The 19,906-nt window shown below is 41.0% G+C and overlaps 3 protein-coding genes and 1 pseudogene across 8 annotated transcripts; 3 read left to right on the top strand and 1 right to left on the bottom strand.

Annotated features, from left to right (window-relative positions):
- The first annotated feature begins 1,554 nt into the window (after nucleotides 1–1,554).
- Nucleotides 1,555–11,923, top strand: LOC145227590 (uncharacterized). The gene is made up of 13 exons (XM_080092452.1): nucleotides 1,555–1,662; nucleotides 1,866–1,985; nucleotides 2,915–3,056; nucleotides 3,831–3,989; nucleotides 4,693–4,842; nucleotides 5,229–5,320; nucleotides 6,177–6,398; nucleotides 6,705–6,825; nucleotides 7,585–7,765; nucleotides 7,858–8,759; nucleotides 9,201–9,369; nucleotides 9,432–9,533; nucleotides 10,100–11,923. Exons 2-13 carry the CDS (start codon nucleotides 1,919–1,921, stop codon nucleotides 10,205–10,207), a joined length of 2,415 nt encoding a protein of 804 aa, XP_079948578.1. The 5' UTR covers nucleotides 1,555–1,662; nucleotides 1,866–1,918; the 3' UTR covers nucleotides 10,208–11,923.
- Nucleotides 10,316–13,265, bottom strand: LOC145227596 (carbohydrate sulfotransferase 12-like). 5 transcript variants are annotated; one of them, XM_080092458.1, is made up of 8 exons: nucleotides 13,199–13,265; nucleotides 12,801–12,936; nucleotides 11,910–12,728; nucleotides 11,715–11,838; nucleotides 11,495–11,655; nucleotides 11,205–11,316; nucleotides 11,006–11,145; nucleotides 10,316–10,655 (listed from the first exon to the last, which is right to left on the bottom strand). In XM_080092458.1, the coding sequence occupies exons 3-8, from the start codon at nucleotides 12,122–12,124 to the stop codon at nucleotides 10,316–10,318; spliced, it is 1,092 nt and encodes a 363-aa protein (XP_079948584.1). In that variant the 5' UTR covers nucleotides 12,125–12,728; nucleotides 12,801–12,936; nucleotides 13,199–13,265. The 5 variants fall into 5 exon arrangements, with proteins under 5 accessions (XP_079948584.1, XP_079948585.1, XP_079948586.1 ...); XM_080092459.1 differs by having other exon boundaries at nucleotides 11,910–12,154; nucleotides 12,627–12,936; XM_080092460.1 differs by lacking the exon at nucleotides 12,801–12,936 and having other exon boundaries at nucleotides 11,910–12,154.
- A 62-nt stretch (nucleotides 13,266–13,327) lies between these two features.
- LOC145227595 (tubulin alpha chain, testis-specific-like) lies at nucleotides 13,328–16,249 on the top strand (annotated as a pseudogene). Its single transcript, XR_013859934.1, has 7 exons — nucleotides 13,328–13,387; nucleotides 13,627–13,849; nucleotides 14,745–14,849; nucleotides 14,935–15,131; nucleotides 15,192–15,689; nucleotides 15,762–15,955; nucleotides 16,069–16,249. The product of XR_013859934.1 is annotated as a tubulin alpha chain, testis-specific-like (transcript).
- A 425-nt stretch (nucleotides 16,250–16,674) lies between these two features.
- LOC145227592 (tubulin alpha chain, testis-specific) lies at nucleotides 16,675–19,166 on the top strand. Its single transcript, XM_080092454.1, has 7 exons — nucleotides 16,675–16,834; nucleotides 17,224–17,446; nucleotides 17,564–17,668; nucleotides 17,754–17,950; nucleotides 18,021–18,518; nucleotides 18,591–18,784; nucleotides 18,901–19,166. The coding sequence occupies exons 1-7, from the start codon at nucleotides 16,832–16,834 to the stop codon at nucleotides 19,034–19,036; spliced, it is 1,356 nt and encodes a 451-aa protein (XP_079948580.1). The 5' UTR covers nucleotides 16,675–16,831; the 3' UTR covers nucleotides 19,037–19,166.
- Nucleotides 19,167–19,906: the final 740 nt, after the last annotated feature.

Genomic DNA, 19,906 nt, shown 5'->3' on the forward strand with positions numbered 1-19,906 from the left:
CCCAAAACACTGCCCATTTCTGTTAGTTACGTTGATAAATGTACCCAACAGAATGTATATCGACGTATATGTTTTGAACCCCAAATAATTCAAAATGTTGGAGTGTAGAAATAATTTCGGTATAAAATTAAAATAAGCTTATAAGCCGCACATACGGCAGCTAAAAAACAATATAAGCCGCGGCTTACAATCGAGTGAATACGGTATAGTGCGAATAAATGACATTAATGCAGAGTTGTGAAATGAAGTAATAAAGCGATAAAAGACGAACTTATTAGACCGCCATAGAAGTCGTAAAAATAAATTCACCGCGGCGCTGACTGCATTACATGAACCGATGTAAACTTTCATTGTTTGCTTGTCGCTGCAACAGAGAAACAAGAAAAGTTAAGGCTGCAAGCAAAACTAAGTAAAGCCGATTCCTGAGGCGATTAACTTTTGAAATGTGGCCCACTGTACTTTTTAAACAACCGTACAGCAACCGTTTCCACTAATTAAACGTTTTGATTGAAGAACCGTTCGTTCCTCCTCCTAAGCTACTGTAAAAAACAGCAACACAATCTTTTGATATATGTCGAAGCCAATAACTCTCACCGAAAAAACGTTAATGTTATAGCAGTCACTTTGAGGTAAAAAAAAGACCAATGACCTACAAACAATCAAGCGTGATCAAATGCGGTCCCGGAAGGTTTACAAATGTCACAGCATATTACCGCCCCTAGATTGGAGCAGCTTATTGCGACAAAACAACCTCCTGTCCCCCGCTTATAATCATAGTATAGACCTAATTAAGCTGATACAGTGGAAATGTTTTTGGCCACACGTGCAAGTACTATACAGGATCACTTGGATCGCTTGGTGCATTATTAACACAGCTTGGTGCACATTCATATCGCTTCTTGCACCTTTATTTCGCATTGTGCGCATTTATATCGCTAGGTAAAGGTGCATTTAGCATTATACAGGTGCACCAAGTGACATAATGATGCACAAGCTGTGTTAATAATGCACCAAGCGATCCTGTATATTTTAGATGCACCGAGTGCCTTCAGTATACTTTGTCATGTAATGGCTCCGTGCTTTTACGAAGTTATTTAGTTGTAATAAACTTGTAAGGCCGCGCTGCAGAATGTTGCCTGGTTTAAAACGGTCGTGTACACGTCAAAAATAACAGTTACGATCTTATATATCATAATATAAACATACAACCGCTATCAATTCATAGATTTGCGACCCTAATAAATATTACCATATGTCACATTAAAAACCAATGTGCCAAACTTACATTGTCAAACGGCACCTTACTAAATCCCGGTTTGTCATTTTTTAATGATTGAATTACCAAAATTATATTCCAGATTGGTAACAAAACAAACGTGAAATAAAAACAAATGGGTCAGAATAAATTGAGATCTTTGGGGGGACACTGACAAAAAGAAAGAAAGCAAGGTTACCGAGTGTTAGCGCTTAATACCTTCGACGTGTTGCTGCGGCTTCGTGAATGACAAACGTCGATAAATCATTTGAGTTTAATTTAGTTGAAGCAGTAATGTGGAATTGTAAAGCGTTCGAGTGCAGAAAAACCTGGTTTTGATGGTTCTTTGAGCGTGATTGCCTTTTTACTTTCATTTGCTGACCGACTTGGAAATAAGAGTGCTTGTGGTAGGTCAGTTGTGAATACGTGAATGCCTTTTTAGAAATAACTCTAAGATACTTTGAAAGCTCTGTTCAACATAATGGACAATGCATGATAATAGCAAATTAATTATGTTTGTGATTCTATTTATTTTCAGTTCGTTTGTTTTGAGGCGCGCTGTTAAAAATTGTTGAGATTGGATTTTATTTTTGTTGTGTCGCCATTTTAGGCCACTGTTTTGGAGTTTCATGGAATATTCAGTTTCAAGAAACGTCTGTGGATATGAAAGTCTTTGCAGATGGAAAGTTTATATTGGATACAATGGTCTTCTTCATCATAATAATTGGATGTAAGTTTGTTATTTTTGTCTCAGCACAGGTTCTAAAAAGAACTTAACTGCGTAACAGCCCTATCTATTTGGTAGGCGCAAATGAGTTTTAATGCAGTTGCATGTTTTTGTGCAGCTTATGCTAATATATATCGTTTTGACCGAAAAAGTTTTAATGTGACTACTCTTAAATACGCAATCTTTGCGCAAACTACTAATTAAACTCATAAAAATGCTGACGGTCAGCAGGGTGAGGGTTTGCAATACAAACAAGTACCATAGGGTGTTTAGTACCACCCTCAACACAAATGAGAATTTTAAGCCCATATGGGCTATCTGGGATTGAATTGTAGTTTTATTTTTATTACTTACCCTCACCAAGACCCTAAAATCACTAAATGCCAACATTTTTAAAAGTTTCATACGTTGCGTATGGATTGCGTAGATTGCTTTTTTAAAGGAGCCTATTTAATAGTAGTAGCCTGTGTGTTTTGGAAAAACCAAAATTCACGTCGATAACATGGTTTGTTAGTTTTGTTTTGCGTGTTTTAAATTTAGATTGATATAAATTGAAAAATGTTGCGCCTAAATATTTTATTCATCTCGTGTCGTTGTGGCTAAAGTTGCGCCTTTTTATTCACTGTAGTGTCTTTTTTGTTGGCTAGGAGTGTCATGGCATTTTGGCTCTAGCAGCAAAGACATATAGTTGTGTATGGGTGGTGTTCATCCAATACCCGTGGGAATAGCCCGAGCTAAATGCGCAAATTAACCGACTTAGCGAGGTGCGCGGCTTGGTTAAAGTAATCAATAACGTCCCGCTGACGGCCCTGTCAATTTCATTGAGTGAAAACTCTTTCCAAGGGTGAGTTGTGAGAATTAGAGCCGCCGTCAGTCACCTTTGCCGCAGTGCAATGATACCAATATTGATTTTTTGTGTTTCATCAATTCAGTCCATCAAGTTTTATCATCATCAAGCGACGAGAAACTTGTCACACGGCTTTTCGCTGATTACAACAAGCACATCCGACCAGCGAAGAAAATCGGAGATGTCACAAATGTTACTTTCTACCTCACTCTGCTACAGTTAATCAGGTGAAAATTGAATCGTTAAGTCATGCAACCTACAATGCGCCAGCATGTTCATTATCCAATCATTGTCATTTATATCAGGGCTTCTCAAACTTTCTTGCTCTGCGACCCCATTTTAGAAAATAAATTTCTACGCGACCCCTTGATGGGTAGCCTATACACGTGAATGATGTTCAAACAATAAATTTACGCATATATACGATTTAGTGTGACAACGACATAACAACCCAGATGACCTCGTTTATGTGATAATTGGGACGGGATTAACTGTTTAATGGAAAGAGAAATCTATTCGGCTAAAATACGTAACTGTTTTTCTTTGCCCATTAATTTATGATGTATTTTTCTGTGTACTGTATTAATTTAACACGCTCCCCCAAAAGACCTTTATTTATAACAACTTATTGCTTCTATAGCAATCTGTTTGCCCCATATATCAATTGTTCCCAAACTGTGGGCCATGAAAACATTTTTAGTGGTCACGGAGCCATTTGAACATGTGGTAAAGAAACACATGATAAAATATTCTGTCATACTATTTATAGACGTAGTTCCAACTAACACATTGCTGGTTTTCAGTTAGTTATTACCCAGATCTTAAATACCAGGCTACACTTTCGATTCTGCTCCCTTAATTGATTCTAAATCAGCTGGCACAATAAACCACTATTTCACACAAAAATGTTGGCGCGCCAGTCGTTGTCATTTTAGGTTGTCGACCCCTACACTTTCCAATCTAAACGGTTAATTACTAACTTTTTGTGGTGAAAATTAAAGTGTGACGGAAAAATCGGAAGAGATGACTACGTCACAATACGTCACACTCCAATGGGAAGATCCCCGGTTGACATGGAAACCATCACAATACAATGGTGTGACGCAATTGAGGTTGCCGTCGAGTTTATTCTGGAAGCCAGATATTGTTCTCCACAATAAGTGAGTTAAATGTGTTTTATTCTGGAAGCCAGATATTGTTCTCCACAATAAGTGAGTTAAATGTGTTTTATTCTGGAAGCCAGATATTGTTCTCCACAATAAGTGAGTTAAATGTGTTTTATTCTGGAAGCCAGATATTGTTCTCCACAATAAGTGAGTGGAATGTGTTTTATTCTGGAAGCCAGATATTGTTCTCCACAATAAGTGAGTTGAATGTGTTCAGCTGCTTTGTTGTTAACTTCTGGAAAGGTTTTTCAAAACAGGTTCTTCAACACCAAGGGGCCCTTGTTTCAACATGACTAATATTTTTCATAAACTTAAATCAATAGACATATGGTTCGTTACAGTCTTCATCCACCGAGCAACGAACTGTCATATTTCTAGTTATAAGCACTGGTACTGGTATTCTCAACATGTGTATGATAGCACCCAACGCCAGGTGTTTTGTTTGATAGTTAATGATAATTTAAGTTGTAATTCTAACTATCATGTTTGTTTGTAGAAAGTTTTGTTGCGTTCAAAAGCAATATTTTATAAGTGGGTGATGAAGTAAATAAAATCCCAAGGTTGAAACCTCAATATTTATGACAAAAAGGTGAAAAATTATGAAACGTCACTTGTGAAACGAATTTCATACCATGATATTTTCTGCAACAATTTTCGCACCAGATCCAATTTAAGTTTTAACTTTTGTTTTTTGCAGTAACGATGGCAAATATGACACAACTGTCCCTGTGAACGCTCTTCTGAATCACACAGGAATGATAGAATGGCTCCCGGCCGCTCTCTATAAAAGCGCTTGTCAGATTAAAGTGGATCTATTCCCGTTTGACTGGCAGAATTGCACCATGAAGTGAGTAGTTTGTGGGAGTTTGTGGTTAACTGAAGTTGACGCAAATCCTTAAAGCTCCCTGTTGTCGATAAAAAGGTCTAAAAAAAATATTGTTTATTTAGCCAGTAAGAAAACTTTGCTAGAAATCCGCTTTTAATTGACACCAAACCGTCGATAAAAAGGTCGAAACAAAATGTTGTTTATTCGAGACTGGGGAAAAACTTGCCAGAAACCCGATTTAAAATTGTAAATTCGTGTTTTACTCAAGCGCTATCGTTAAATATAATCAATCAATCAATCAATTTAGTTTAAAGGCTGTAAGCTCGTTGGAAAGCCCGCTTTAGGGGCGCAAAAAGGCCACTTTCTTCTACTTTGTATTATTACGCTAAGAACAATTGTTTCTACAGGTTTCGCAGTTTCACTTACGACAAAACTGAACTTTCCATCACAAGCACTTACAACAAAGTGGTATTTGACAAACAAGCTTACAGGGATAACGGTGAGAAAGAAATCCTTACTTATTTAAACATTCGCCAATAAAAAGTGGCCATTAAAATCGGGGAATAGTTGTCGAATGTTGATGTTTACGACCTATAATGGATTTATATGATTCAAGGTTTGAATCTTTGTTACGGTTGAGTGGACAATGCTCGCTCACCAACTAGCTTCACGGACGTGAGTAACAAACTCTGGGTTAAGCCGAGTTGTAAGGTCGCACCAACCCTTTCAATTATTGATGGAGTCTTTAAATATTAGTGTAACGAAACTGACTCTGCTTAAAAAAACTTTTTTAGCTTCGCGATGCATTGATTCTCGTTTGAATCGGACAATCGCTTCGTTCTATTGATCACAATTGCAATGTTGCAATTAGTTTGTGACGTGACAATGCGTTTGTCGCGATCACAAATTAATTAAACTCTGTCAGCACAGGCGCAAAGTTTAACTCGCTGTAACGATAAGTCGATTTACTTATATCTCGTGGGGTTTAACAAACAAATTAATTTGTTCAGATTTACACGAGCTGTGCCGACCCGGATTAAACAACAATATGACTTTCTATTTTACTTTTGTTTTGATGGTAAAAGGCATTTCTGATGTTAAAACATGGTGTTCTCGTCAAGTAGGATTATGACGCCATCAAGTTATTGTGGTTAAAACGTGTCGTAAAGAAGTCATGTTTTAAAACTTGACTCATTCGAAGTCCCGCTAGCTTAATGATTAAAAAAGTGTAAGATAACTACTTTTTAAAATACGCTTTTCAAACTTCTTGAGTGACGTATTTATTCCAAAGATAATATTCCCGAGACAAGTTGCCATTAATAACTAAACCTTAACAAAGATTTTTGTTTTTTTAGGAGAGTGGACGATTATCCACTGCCCAATCCGGACCAACGAGGACCCAAACGATCCAACATACCAAGATATTTCTCTCAATTTCATCATTCAACGGAAACCCTTGTTTTACGTCATAAACATCATTGTACCTTGCGTCCTTATTTCGTCACTATCGGTGCTTGTATTTTATCTTCCGAGCGGAAGTAGTGAGAAGATGACAATGAGCATTTCCGTTTTACTCGGTGAGCTACGAGTTTCATGTGCGGGTAAAAATCTGATAACCACTATATAGGCTATTGCTGCCAGGCATAATATCTAGTTTATAGAGCTCTTCTGGCAAACACTTCGCAGTGTTTTCGCTGCGTTGCGAGTGCTTGCGTTCTTTAATTCTATTTTCCTTTGTTTATCGTGCACTGTACTACTCGCATTCAGTGTTATTTACCCTGATGAAGGCGACCTGTATAGGACGTCGAAATGTCGGTATAAAAATACATTTGCCAGAAGAGCTCTATAAACTCGATTCTGATAACCACGTTATTTTATTTCAGGTCTCACAGTTTATTTGCTTCTGCTTGCAAAGCGAGTTCCCGAAACATCGCTGGGAGTTCCACTGATAGGTGCTTACCTACTTTTTACAATGCTAACTGTGACGCTGTCGATCATATTCAGGTAATTTTGTGTAACTATTCACCGATTTTCCAGTGATTGCTGAAGAACTAATTCATCTATAAAGCATCCGCTGTTTTACTTAAACTATAATAATTCGGAAATCTTGCATCACCCTTGCAGTGTTTGACATCAATAAAAGGAAACCAACCAGTTATTGCGGACCCTAGTATATTTATAGGAAAGGAGGTATTATTTTGTAACTTTAACAATTGTACATTTTTGCGACCCCATATAAGTAAGCCACACACCCTGGTTTTTAACCCATGGATTAAATGTTATGAGGATCGTATGCTGCGCCTAAAGTTGCTTGAATTTAACTTGTAAAATCGGATCAAGTTAATATCACTCAGTGCCTTGCAAAAAATACTGATTTTTACTTTACTGCGAGTGGTTTTCCTGAACAGTATCAGTAGTTATCATTGAAACCATTTAAAAGTGATAATAGCGAATGTTATAACTTTTCCAATTATTTGTGTTTGTTATGTACATGCTTTGAACAAACTAATACGTCTCGTTTGTGATTGCTCGGTATATATTTATCAAGTCGTTGGATTCAATTTTTTTTGTCAGTCGGTTCTATCACAAAAGGCATATTTTTCAGTCCATTCTATTACAAAAAGTCCATTGACAGTAACCAGTAATGCTAACCGGTTCGCTAATCTCATAAATTTTCGTGAGACGGTTCTATAGAACCGGTGCGAACCGGCTGAATCCCACCACTGATTCATCCCCATGGTAACCACAACTAACAATGTGTAGTGTGATCGTGTTAAACATCTACCATCGTACGCCATCCACATCGACGATGCCACCCTGGGTTCAACGTGTTTTCATGCAACAACTTCCAACCCTGCTACGAATGGACCGACCTTTCAGCACACGGCAGATGCTACTCGATGAAACGGAAAGAAACAACTTCGTATCGCGATCATCGAAACAAGTAATGAGCCCGAGTAACCTACTAGTTTGACCTGCAGTAGCCTACTAGTTTGACCTGCAGTAACCTCAAGTGATAACGATAAATTTTAACAGGTGTCTTACGCGTCTGTTCCTATTGTGACTTCACAGCCACCGGCGATGACGTCAGTGCCTAGTAACTATGACAACCACCGCCATCATAGCACCGGAAGTGGTCGGAGAAGACAAAGAACCGCGCCGGAAGGAATCAAAACAATCAGTTGTGATGTCACAAACAAACGACGCGACTTGGAAGGTCGGTTGCGCGATAGGGGATGCACCCACAAACGAAGGAGAAAGTTTGAAACAGCTTGTGCGCATGCGCAGTTCGGTTCGGTTGATTCGTGCACTTCCGGCGCGTCGACTTCCGAAAACAGAACGATTCCGGCCTGTACACGTCACATACCACGTGACAAACGCTTGAGGTCGCAACGGAGCGAACCGACGATAAAAGTTCGCCCGGAATTTGGCGCGGAATCGTTACAGCGATCAGATTCGGCGCAGTTTGTGGGTCAAGGTCGGCGGTGCAGCAGAGAGGCTGTCCGTACTCATCACAAGGAGGCGCACCGAGCAAAACTCGTGCGATCATCGGCCGTGAGCAGTGACCACATGGATTTACCTGAAGCTGATCAGGAAATATGCGGGACACGCCAAAAAACTTCGCTGCCAGGCAAGGAAAGGAGAAACACTAACATGTTCCTGTACAGGACTAATGACCTTCACACGTGGCGTCACAGCCCTTCAAGGTCAGACATGAAAGGTCAAACAAGGGTCAGACGAAGTTGCCGCCCTTTCTCGCAGGTGAAGTCCCCGATCCATAGAAAACATCGCCCGTCGACAATTTCCAACAACTGCGAGGCGACTTCAAGCACGGTGCTCACAACGCCACCGAGCGGCACTACTGCGTCCAATGAGGGCAATTCAAAGTTCCGAAAGCTTGTCTTGCGCCATTTAAACGATCTCGACCGCATCTCGAGGTGATGTTTATGCTTTGGTAAAAAAAACGAATAATTTGCTCGTGAAAACGGTCGTAGTGCGTGAAACATGCTTTTGTTGTTGCTTGTTTAAGTATTATAATAACCAAAGAATTATGTTAGAACAAAAGTATGTCGGTAAAGCACTCAATTAAACTGGATCCCTTAAAGTTTTGGTTTCCCAACCTTTTTCGTTGAATTCCTCACTTGCCAATTTAAACGTTTTCATTCCTCCCCAAAAGACAACATAGTAGATGCTAAACCCTACAAAGATTACTTAAAATCGGGTCTTTTATCAACTTTATAGGTTATATTCCCAGAGCTAAAGTGTGTCTTTTTGCAAACCAGATGTAAAAATTAAAGTAAATTCCTCCGCTCAAGTTTTAAAATTCCTCCTCTGTATTTAAAGTCAGCTTTTATTTTAAGTCAATTCTTGTTTTGCAGTTCGAGCAGTGAGAGCGAGTCGGAACTGGCGCCCCTAGTGGAAGCTGCGTACAGAGTTCCGCCGTCTTGCATCAGCACTGAAGGCAAAATACCAGAGGGTATGCTGGTGGCCGCGAATGCCGTCGACTACATCGCGAATAATATGAAAACCACCGATAGGATGAAAGTGGTGCGTATCTATCACCGCTAGATGATGCTGCGGAGCTGTTTATTATGATTTTTGTTGTTCAGATGATCGAGGATTGGCATTTCGTCGCTGCTGTCGCTGATCGTCTGCTTTTGTGGATTTTCTCTCTCATTTTTGCAGTTGGAACTTTACATTTTTGCCTCAAGGTTTGCTGCCTGACTCTGAGTTTATGGAAATTGCGGATGATATCATAGTGCTGGGGTTCTCAACCAGGGACGGACTTGGTTTGGCACGGGGGTAGATTAAAAACAAAGTTTAAAAATCATTAAGAAAGGAAAAACTAGTTTTTTAAATTTGTTTAAAATACCAGCGATTAATTGTAAAAAAATTAAGAGACTTGACTCGATTCGACAATTAACAGTTTTGCCAGATTCGGTTCGTCACGACGGGAGGGGGAAGGGGGGAAGTTTAATCTGTCAAATCTAAAAGGGCAAGCGGTAAAATTAAGGTCAAAAACCTCTCTATGGCAATCTTTGACGACAGAATATGTTGTATTTTGTTCAAAAAAAAAAAAAAAAAAATTAAAAAAAAATTAAAATATCGAAATTAATGAAAATGCGCACTTCAAAATCAAATAACACATTGCACATACTGATACGCGTATAAACCTATACAATAGCAATATTCTTCTATTAGGTAATTTTTAGACTTTGGTTTGCAGTATATTTGATGCGGTAAAAATTATACGTATACATATTTTGCTCTCATACAGGCGATCTTAAATTCACCTCCCGATCATCCGTTTTATGGAGGCGATCCGAAATTCGCCAACTGTTGGATGACGACGAGCGATTCACACTACTCGCCCTGGTCGCAATGATCGATGCGTGTTCGCTATTTTGCACTACATTTTTTAACGAAAAACAACTTTGCGACCCACGTTTGTGGTTAATAGTGGTAGTTGGTGGAAGATTGCAGCAGTAAAGTGTCAGAAATTGATGTTGGTCGCAACTTTGCTTGCGTTGTAACCGAACAATTCGAAATCCTGCTTATATTTAGCGTACAAGTTCTTTACCACGTGTTTAGGCAACATAGAAAAATAATTGCGCGCCCATTTCGTTGTCACGTGATCGCTATACGGGCCCTGATAGGTCAGATGGATATTTCCGTCCAGCCCCTCTTCGAGTTGCCTTAGCCAATAGAAAGCTTCCACGTCACTGTGTTCTAGTTGTGTGATAAAGTTGAAGTCTATGTGGCATGGGTTGCACAGGCGGCTCTGTACTTCCCAGTGCTCGTCCAATGTTGTTAGGGAAGGATCCGCGATGTATCTGTGGGTTCAGAGTGGTAATTAAGACCAGGCTTTGTTTTTTCAACAAGCGGGCTTGACTTCGCATTTTGTATCTGTACTACCTTATTAAATATTAATTACCTTTCTAGGTAGCTAGTTGCTGGACTTGACTTATAATGCCCCACAGCCCTAAAATGTCTTGTTTAAGCATTTGTCCCTTGTGATGTCTGTTTTATTTATTTTAGGCCCCACTTAAACTCTGTGACGTTTTGACAAGTTACAACAAAAAATTAATTAAGGAAAATCTTGGGTCAAACACTTGGTATAAAGTTTACCTATTTCAGCTTGCCATACACGGTAAATTTGTTAGCAGTTTAGAGAGTAACAAACCTTGCAAATGCCTTCCATGAAACTTTATAGCCCGGCTCAGCTTCGGAAAAATTTTTATGCTGGTATTTGTTAAAAATGTATTTTCCGTATCGCCGGTCATATTTTGCCCGCACGATGGCGTTGCTGAGGGCGAATTTGTCCTGAAACAGAGATTGGTTGAATAACGCACCAAAGCAAGTAATATGTCAGACGTAAATACCTTATAAGCTGACAACAGGCGTGTAAAAGGATGGCGGACAGCCATAAACTTTTTGTAATTTTTGTCTGTCAACATTTTCTTTATATCCTCACTTTTGTAATCACTTAATTTCCTGCACAAAAAGGCAACAATAAATTGGCATGATTAATTGCTTCGTCAAGGACAAGCTTAGGGGACAAGTCGCCCTTGAAAAAGTCAAGTACTTTCGAGTCCAATAAAGTGATTTGTTTCTCTACAAAACGCGGGCTTTTTCAAAACTCAGCACCGTTTTAACACAAGTGCACGCTTACTTGAAGAACCATGGTTCGTGTATAACAGAGCCTGTATCAGTTGGAACATCTTCTGTCGTGTTAAACTGAAATTCCTGCGGCTTTTTGATGGAGTGTCCCATCACAGCCATTACTGCTTTCCAGTGACTGTTGCCAGCCTTTGATACGTAACAAAACATTACCTTAAAACAATTAGGTATTTTTTTTCGTTTGTTAATTACAAACTGAACGCAAATGATACCTTATTTTTATCGTCGACAATCATGTAACGCCAAGATTTTTGTTTCAAGTCATTTTCTGATGTCGTTGAATTGCCCAGACCAGGTTTACGCATATTGGAGCAATGGTCGCTGACATGTTGAAGCCTGTAAAGCCGTAGGTTTTTAGTTTATTAGTTGTTGTTTGTGGTGCCCAACTTATTTTTTAATTAAATTACCTGTTTTCAATCTGCTTCCGTATTTTGTTGTCTGTGGTTTCTTGCTGTTTTGCTAAGAAACCACGAAAATTATTGAGGGAAACAGCGTGAAAACGAACAGGCAGGTTCTGTTTGGCGACGGTTGCTAAGGCAAGCACGCAAGCGACACACACCAATGGCCGTATCCAAGCAAGCTTTGCCAGTGGGTGTTTGAGTTTTGCCCTCAGCCTAATCATGTCGCCGTGTTTGTCCAGATACCAATGTCACTACACAAACAGACGAGAATTTATTGTCTCTGCAAGTCCTAACCTGTAAGCCTCACAACCTTTATAGAGTAAGTTATTTGGGCGTAGCTTCGCAAACAACTCTCCCTTGGTATTATGGGATTACTGATGCTTCAGTTCTTTGTGACACAGACAATTTTATTTGGCGAAATTTCACACTAAAAAGCAGGGAAAGTGGTATTTTAATTGTGACGCCAGGAACATATCTTTTAGTGTACAACACGCACAAGCGACGCCGTTTTCTGTTTAAACTATTGTTTGACAAGTTGTTAAACTCCATTAAAGTGCCTAAAGGAAATCAGGTCATTGTTTGGAGCGTTTGATACAGTTTCATTTTGATATCACATGTCTTTCATTGACCAGATTTGTTGCTACGTGCTATCTTTGATTCGACAACCTTCCTACGACCTGCTGTATCAGGTTGCGCTGAACAAAAGCACAACAAAACACTCACGGGTGGACCGCCATTGTATTCTGGCCCTGTCATCTTTTGTGCCTAGAAGTAGATACACGTGTCGGCTTTTTCGCATCAATTAAATTAGCTCGTGTACCCTCCCTGTAACCACAAATGTAAACAATCAAGTCACTGTTGTAAGGTTTGTACATTATTCCGCTTTCCAGAGGTCACCTTTTCATCACAACATGTTGCGCAAACTGCTGTTTTATCTATGCCCTCTCCCAATACGAATTTTCTTATGTAGAATGCCACAATGTATTAAACCCCTGAAGTTATGTTCTTTGCCCCAAGGCAAGTGCTGTTTGTTCTAGAAACCAAATAACAGGAAATCCGGATTAGCTAATGTACTCAAGTAACTTTAAATGGGTTTTTCTTACAAGTAAAAGGTTTAAATAGTTTAAAATTGGCTGATTTTTATTTGGCCCCGAGCAGGTTCCGCCATGTTTGTTTTAAAATGATATTTAGACAACTGTGCATTCACCTTGCATTATGTCAACCAATCACAAGTCAGCAAATTCAAATCCACTTTATATCATGTTGTTTAACCAATCAAAACCGCAAAGACAAACCTCGTTTGCCAATCACAGGTTTGTTTACACATGCCTGTGTGACGTAACAATTCAATGAGTGACTAGAGGAGATTTTGTCAAACATTGATCATTCTCAGTGGTGAAGTCACATCGTAACGTTGTGTCGCCGTCCTTATCGAAACTTTTCTGCTTTTTCAACCCTTTGAAGTCCTTAAAACTGAAACAATGGTGAGTATTTTGATATGGTATGATTTATACGTGAGCTTAAGTTGTTTTTATTGGAAAAATACTTATTATTAACCTGTGTTGCTGTTTTGCTTCACATTTAATCAACTAGTTTGAAGGTTGCAACAATCTTTCGTTCACACAACTTGGTTTTATAATAGAATGGGCTTGAAAAAAGCTTAAAACATATGACTGGCGCCTATGGTTTCAGTTTTTGACAACTTTATGAATGTTATGCGTAGCGTGAATGTATCTCAATCCACGTCGGCCAAGCCGGAGTGCAAATTGGCAATGCTTGCTGGGAGTTGTATTGCTTGGAACACGGCATCCAGCCGGACGGACAAATGCCGAGCGATAAAACTATCGGGGGTGGCGACGATTCCTTCAACACTTTCTTCAGCGAGACTGGAGCTGGAAAACATGTCCCAAGAGCTGTTTTCGTCGACTTGGAGCCAACCGTTGTTGGTGAGACAAAATTTATGAATTAAATTGCGTCAATTTTTATGGTTTAACACGATGAAACTTTTTAGACATTTATTGCACACAAAATGCAAGTAGTTCATTGTGATAGAAAAATTATCAATTAAATTGCTTTCTACACCTTTTTCACGAGTTTACACGATGAAACTTAGCGTTTTTAGACATTTTTTTGTACACAAAACGAAAGCAAATTAGTTTGCAGAGGGTAAATATCGACACCTTGTAGGGCAAAGTTCGGTGATTTATTTACTTTGGTAGTTATAGTTACAAGTTGCCATCCACTCAATTTGAGACAAGGGTTCGTTTATTATTTTGTTTTAATCACAGACTTTCAACTTGTTTTGTGATTTCTAAAATTAGCAAAATGGTTTGAATTTTGGTTATTTAATATATGCGTTTGTGGGCAAAAATGCTTGAATTGGGGGCAGCCTGGTATCTATAGAGCGATTCATGATATGTAAATAAACGGTCTATATAGGCTAACAAGTTTATTTGATTGATGTTTTATTTACGTTTGCGCCGCAAACTGGTTTTAGGGGCTACTCCTGTTATCACAGAGCAGGGGTCGGTACGCGAGGTGGTTTTTTTCCCGGCACGCCAACCGATTTTCGTGTTAACAGTTGCACTGCTTGTTTATAGTTTCTATCATGTCTTAAAATCCAGTGTACACTCACAAATCCGTCTGCTTTCTGCTTACTATTGATATCTGCTGCCACGAACCAATATTATTTAGAAAAACGTTGACACGCGAGGTCATTAACACATGGAAACAACAAGTATATTGGCACGCGTAACCTAAAAAGTTGCCGACCCCTGTCATAGAGTTATTGGTGGTTGAATTAACAAAATCTGAAGTATTTTAACACTAAACTTGCCACAGACGAGGTCCGCACCGGAACATACCGTCAGCTCTTCCATCCTGAACAGCTGATCACAGGAAAGGAAGATGCTGCCAACAACTACGCCCGTGGCCACTACACCATCGGTGAGCAGCAGTTTAAACATTTTCATGCAAAGTTTGAACACTTTTAGGGAATTTATTCGAAGCTTAACGACCTATTTTCACGCAGGCAAGGAAATCGTCGATTTGGTGCTTGATCGCATCCGAAAACTCGCTGATCAGTGCACTGGACTCCAAGGGTTCCTCATCTTCCACTCGTTCGGAGGAGGAACCGGATCCGGATTCGCTTCCCTCCTCATGGAGAGATTGTCGGTGGACTATGGAAAGAAATCCAAGTTGGAATTCGCAATCTACCCTTCACCCCAGGTATAACGCTCTTTGTTTAGGCCAAATCCCAGTTTAGTTTAAGTTTCCACTTTTGTCCAGGTCTCCACAGCAGTGGTTGAGCCTTACAACTCGATCCTGACAACTCATACCACCTTGGAGCACTCCGACTGTGCTTTCATGGTCGACAACGAAGCTATCTACGACATCTGCCGCCGAAACCTCGACATTGAGCGACCGACCTACACCAACTTGAACCGGCTCATCGGCCAAATCGTCTCATCGATTACCGCTTCGTTGAGGTTCGACGGAGCTCTCAACGTCGATTTGACCGAGTTCCAAACCAACTTGGTGCCATATCCACGTATCCACTTCCCATTGGTCACGTACGCTCCAGTGATTTCAGCTGAGAAAGCTTACCATGAGCAGCTTTCGGTGGCTGAGATCACCAACGCTTGCTTCGAGCCAGCCAATCAGATGGTGAAGTGCGACCCACGTCATGGCAAATATATGGCTTGCTGCATGTTGTACCGTGGTGACGTTGTCCCCAAAGACGTGAACGCAGCCATCGCCACCATCAAGACCAAGCGCACAATTCAGGTACATTGCAACTTTATAGAGAAGGGTATTTACTGGTTTGTCAGTTTCAACTGAACCTGTTTGTTTGTTCAGTTTGTGGATTGGTGCCCGACCGGTTTCAAAGTTGGAATCAACTACCAACCCCCAACTGTGGTCCCCGGTGGAGATTTGGCCAAAGTGCAACGAGCTGTTTGCATGTTGAGCAACACAACTGCTATTGCTGAGGCTTGGGCTCGTTTGGATCACAAGTTCGACTTGATGTACGCCAAGCGCGCGTTCGTCCACTGGTAAGTCACCCTGCTGCTGCCTGCTTCTGTCGTGCACGGTTCTTGTGCTGACTCGTATATTGTACTGCCATGTACGGTTCTTGTGCTCACTCGTACATTGTGCTGTCGTGCAGGTATGTGGGAGAGGGAATGGAAGAAGGAGAGTTCTCCGAAGCCCGCGAAGATTTGGCGGCTCTCGAGAAGGATTACGAGGAAGTTGGAGTTGATTCAGTCGAGGGCGAGGCTGAGGAAGCAGAGGATGAATATTAAACTCATGCAAAAAAATTGTTTGCGAATAAAAATATGTGAAATGTACTTATCTGTTGGCAACCTACTGACGTGGTTAACTCGCTGCTGCCTGCTTGTGCCTTGTAAGCTTGGGAATTGTTCGCTTGTTTTACTCGAGTGAATTGGATCGCGATTAATTCGTGTTTTGTCCGCATTGATTCCAGCCTGTGAAAGTGGGACGAACTGCGACGCGATTCAGGCTTCCCGCTGTCACATTCTCTTCAAAACATCTCCCACCGCGTTGCTAGGGAGGCGACGCGAGCGGTAATATGCACCTTGTCCCTCTCGTACTTGCGCGCCTCAAATCAACCAATAGGAGAGCAACAATATTTGAGCTTCCATTGAAATCACCCAATGAACCTCATTAAGAAAGGGCCTCTTGAGCGCGCGCGCCACGCATTATTTGCTTTGTTACGTCACGCTCTTGAGCGCGCGACGGGTGAACCAATGGCAACCCGGTTTGAGCACTCGACGTGTGTAATATAAATCGAGTTCCACGAGGTAGAGGGACACAGTTCAGTGGTGAACAAGCTTCGTAAAGTTGCTGTCGAACCCTGCGCAGGATTTACGTTTGAAGTCGGATTCAATTTCACAAATCTATCTCTAAACATGGTAAGTTTTGTAGTTTTTGTCACTAATTTAACAACCACAGAAAGGCCTGTAAAAACTTTCTCGTAAACCGCTATGCAAATATTAGGCTAGTGGAAATTGGTTTTAAACAATCTTGTGACTTGATCCAGTCTTAACTTCTACCCGATGTAAGAGCACTGGATTCTGTCGTAAGTCAATTTCACCTAAAATACTAACCAAGGAGGATCAACCGGCTTTTTATCGTACCTACAGCGCTCATTTTAGCGGCGCGACGTTGTTTGAACTGCGGTTTCTGAATTGTACATGTGTCTCTATTGTTGACTTACTGTTTCAGCAGCGCTAAGGTTTGGCTGAAACGAAACATAGGTTTGAATTTTTAACTTGTTTAACCATTGTGTGTTGATTAACAGCGTGAATGTATCTCAATCCACGTCGGCCAAGCCGGAGTGCAAATTGGCAATGCTTGCTGGGAGTTGTATTGCTTGGAACACGGCATCCAGCCGGACGGACAAATGCCGAGCGATAAAACTATCGGGGGTGGCGACGATTCCTTCAACACTTTCTTCAGCGAGACTGGAGCTGGTAAACATGTTCCAAGAGCTGTTTTCGTCGACTTGGAGCCAACCGTCGTTGGTAAGTTGAGGTGTAATTTACATCTTTGTCCAACTTTATTAATGTCGTGCTGAGATAAAGTGCTTTACGTGTAAAGTATTTTCTTTCCTGTGTTAAACTACGTCGATTTCTGTGTAGACGAGGTCCGCACCGGAACATATCGCCAGCTCTTCCATCCTGAACAGCTGATCACAGGAAAGGAAGATGCTGCCAACAACTACGCCCGTGGCCACTACACCATCGGTAAGCAGCAGTTTAAACATTTTCATGCAAAGTTTGAACACTTTTAGGGAATTTATTCGAAGCTTAACGACCTATTTTCACGCAGGCAAGGAAATCGTCGATTTGGTGCTTGATCGCATCCGAAAACTCGCTGATCAGTGCACTGGACTCCAAGGGTTCCTCATCTTCCACTCGTTCGGAGGAGGAACCGGATCCGGATTTGCTTCCCTCCTCATGGAGAGATTGTCAGTGGACTACGGAAAGAAATCCAAGCTGGAATTCGCAATCTACCCCGCCCCACAGGTTCGTAATGTAGCAAACATTGCTTTGACACAAGTTTAAACGTGAATTTTTATTGTTTTTTTACGCCCAGGTCTCCACAGCAGTGGTTGAGCCTTACAACTCGATCCTGACAACTCACACAACCTTGGAGCACTCCGACTGTGCTTTCATGGTCGACAACGAAGCTATCTACGACATCTGCCGCCGAAACCTCGACATTGAGCGACCGACCTACACCAACTTGAACCGGCTCATCGGCCAAATCGTCTCATCGATTACCGCTTCGTTGAGGTTCGACGGAGCTCTCAACGTCGATTTGACCGAGTTCCAAACCAACTTGGTGCCATATCCACGTATCCACTTCCCATTGGTCACTTACGCTCCAGTGATTTCAGCTGAGAAAGCTTACCATGAGCAGCTTTCGGTGGCTGAGATCACCAACGCTTGCTTCGAGCCAGCCAATCAGATGGTGAAGTGCGACCCACGTCATGGCAAATATATGGCTTGCTGCATGTTGTACCGTGGTGACGTTGTCCCCAAAGACGTGAACGCAGCCATCGCCACCATCAAGACCAAGCGCACAATTCAGGTACATTGCAACCTTCTAGTGATAGCAGTATACCTGTTTGTCAGTTTTAACTAAACCTGTTTGTTTGTTTAGTTTGTGGATTGGTGTCCAACCGGTTTCAAAGTTGGAATTAACTACCAACCCCCAACTGTGGTCCCCGGTGGAGATTTGGCCAAAGTGCAGCGTGCTGTTTGCATGTTGAGCAACACCACTGCTATTGCTGAGGCTTGGGCTCGTTTGGATCACAAGTTCGACTTGATGTACGCCAAGCGCGCGTTTGTCCACTGGTAAGTCACCCTGCTGCTGCTGCCTGCATCTGTCGTGCACGGTTCTTGTGCTGACTCGTAAATTGTACTGCCATGCACGGTTCTTGTGCTGACTCGTAAATTGTACTGTCGTGCAGGTATGTGGGAGAGGGAATGGAAGAAGGAGAGTTCTCCGAAGCCCGCGAAGATTTGGCGGCTCTCGAGAAGGATTACGAGGAAGTTGGAGTTGATTCAGTCGAGGGCGAGGCCGAAGAAGGCGAGGATGAATATTAAATTCCAAAGTAGATTTCCACACAAGCCATGAAACTTCAAGCCTACCTGTAGCTTTCACCACTAAGCCATCTGATCCTGCTTTAAGTCATTCTGCTTTTCCCTATCGCTTCAATAAAAGTACACTGTACCATGTTGGGTGTGACTGTTACCATAACAACGCAGAAACACGCGCGTTTCAATTGTGACGAAGCGAAACCCATCCTATTGTTACCGAGACAAAGCAAATTTAATTTTTAGGAACCCTTTTGTCGTCAAAGACCGATAGGTTGTCTTTGGCAAACAACTTAGGTTTGTTGTTTGGTTAGCTGAGAAAAAACAGTGCGGTGGGAACGAAATCTAATTGTCGAGCAGAAAAATGAAGTATTTGCTTCTCAAACTTGCCTGAGCAAACGTAGGTATTGCTTCATTGCATTGAGACGGGCTGCCTGGGGTGGTTTGTTGTGGACTTAAGCACGAATCCTTTGCGACCACTGGCGGATAGTTTTATCCATAAGTTGGTCAATGGATAACGCTAACGTGCTTGTAAAAGAAAACGTTTTAAACACATGTGCTCGTCTCACAGAAAAAAATGCATTATGTCGCCACCTATTATGCCTTCGGTATAAATGTGACACAAATTCATGTTGATATTTTGACGATGTTTAACAGTTTTTATGGGTCACAAAACCCTCAAAAAGATCCTCAAAACCTTTGCGATATGTAATTAAATGTTTACAACTTCGTACTGTTTAATATTAGTTTGAAATAATGTAGTATTTTTGACTGGAAACACATTTACCCAACCTGATTGTACTGTAACAGTATCAGTCTGGTATCAGGCATTCTTATGTAAGCTGTTAAGTCTTAAAGCATAAAGGACCCAGAACAAGT

Source organism: Phallusia mammillata, chromosome 5 (assembly GCF_965637545.1).
Source record: "Phallusia mammillata chromosome 5, kaPhaMamm4.hap1.1, whole genome shotgun sequence".
Lineage (NCBI taxonomy): Eukaryota > Metazoa > Chordata > Ascidiacea > Phlebobranchia > Ascidiidae > Phallusia > Phallusia mammillata.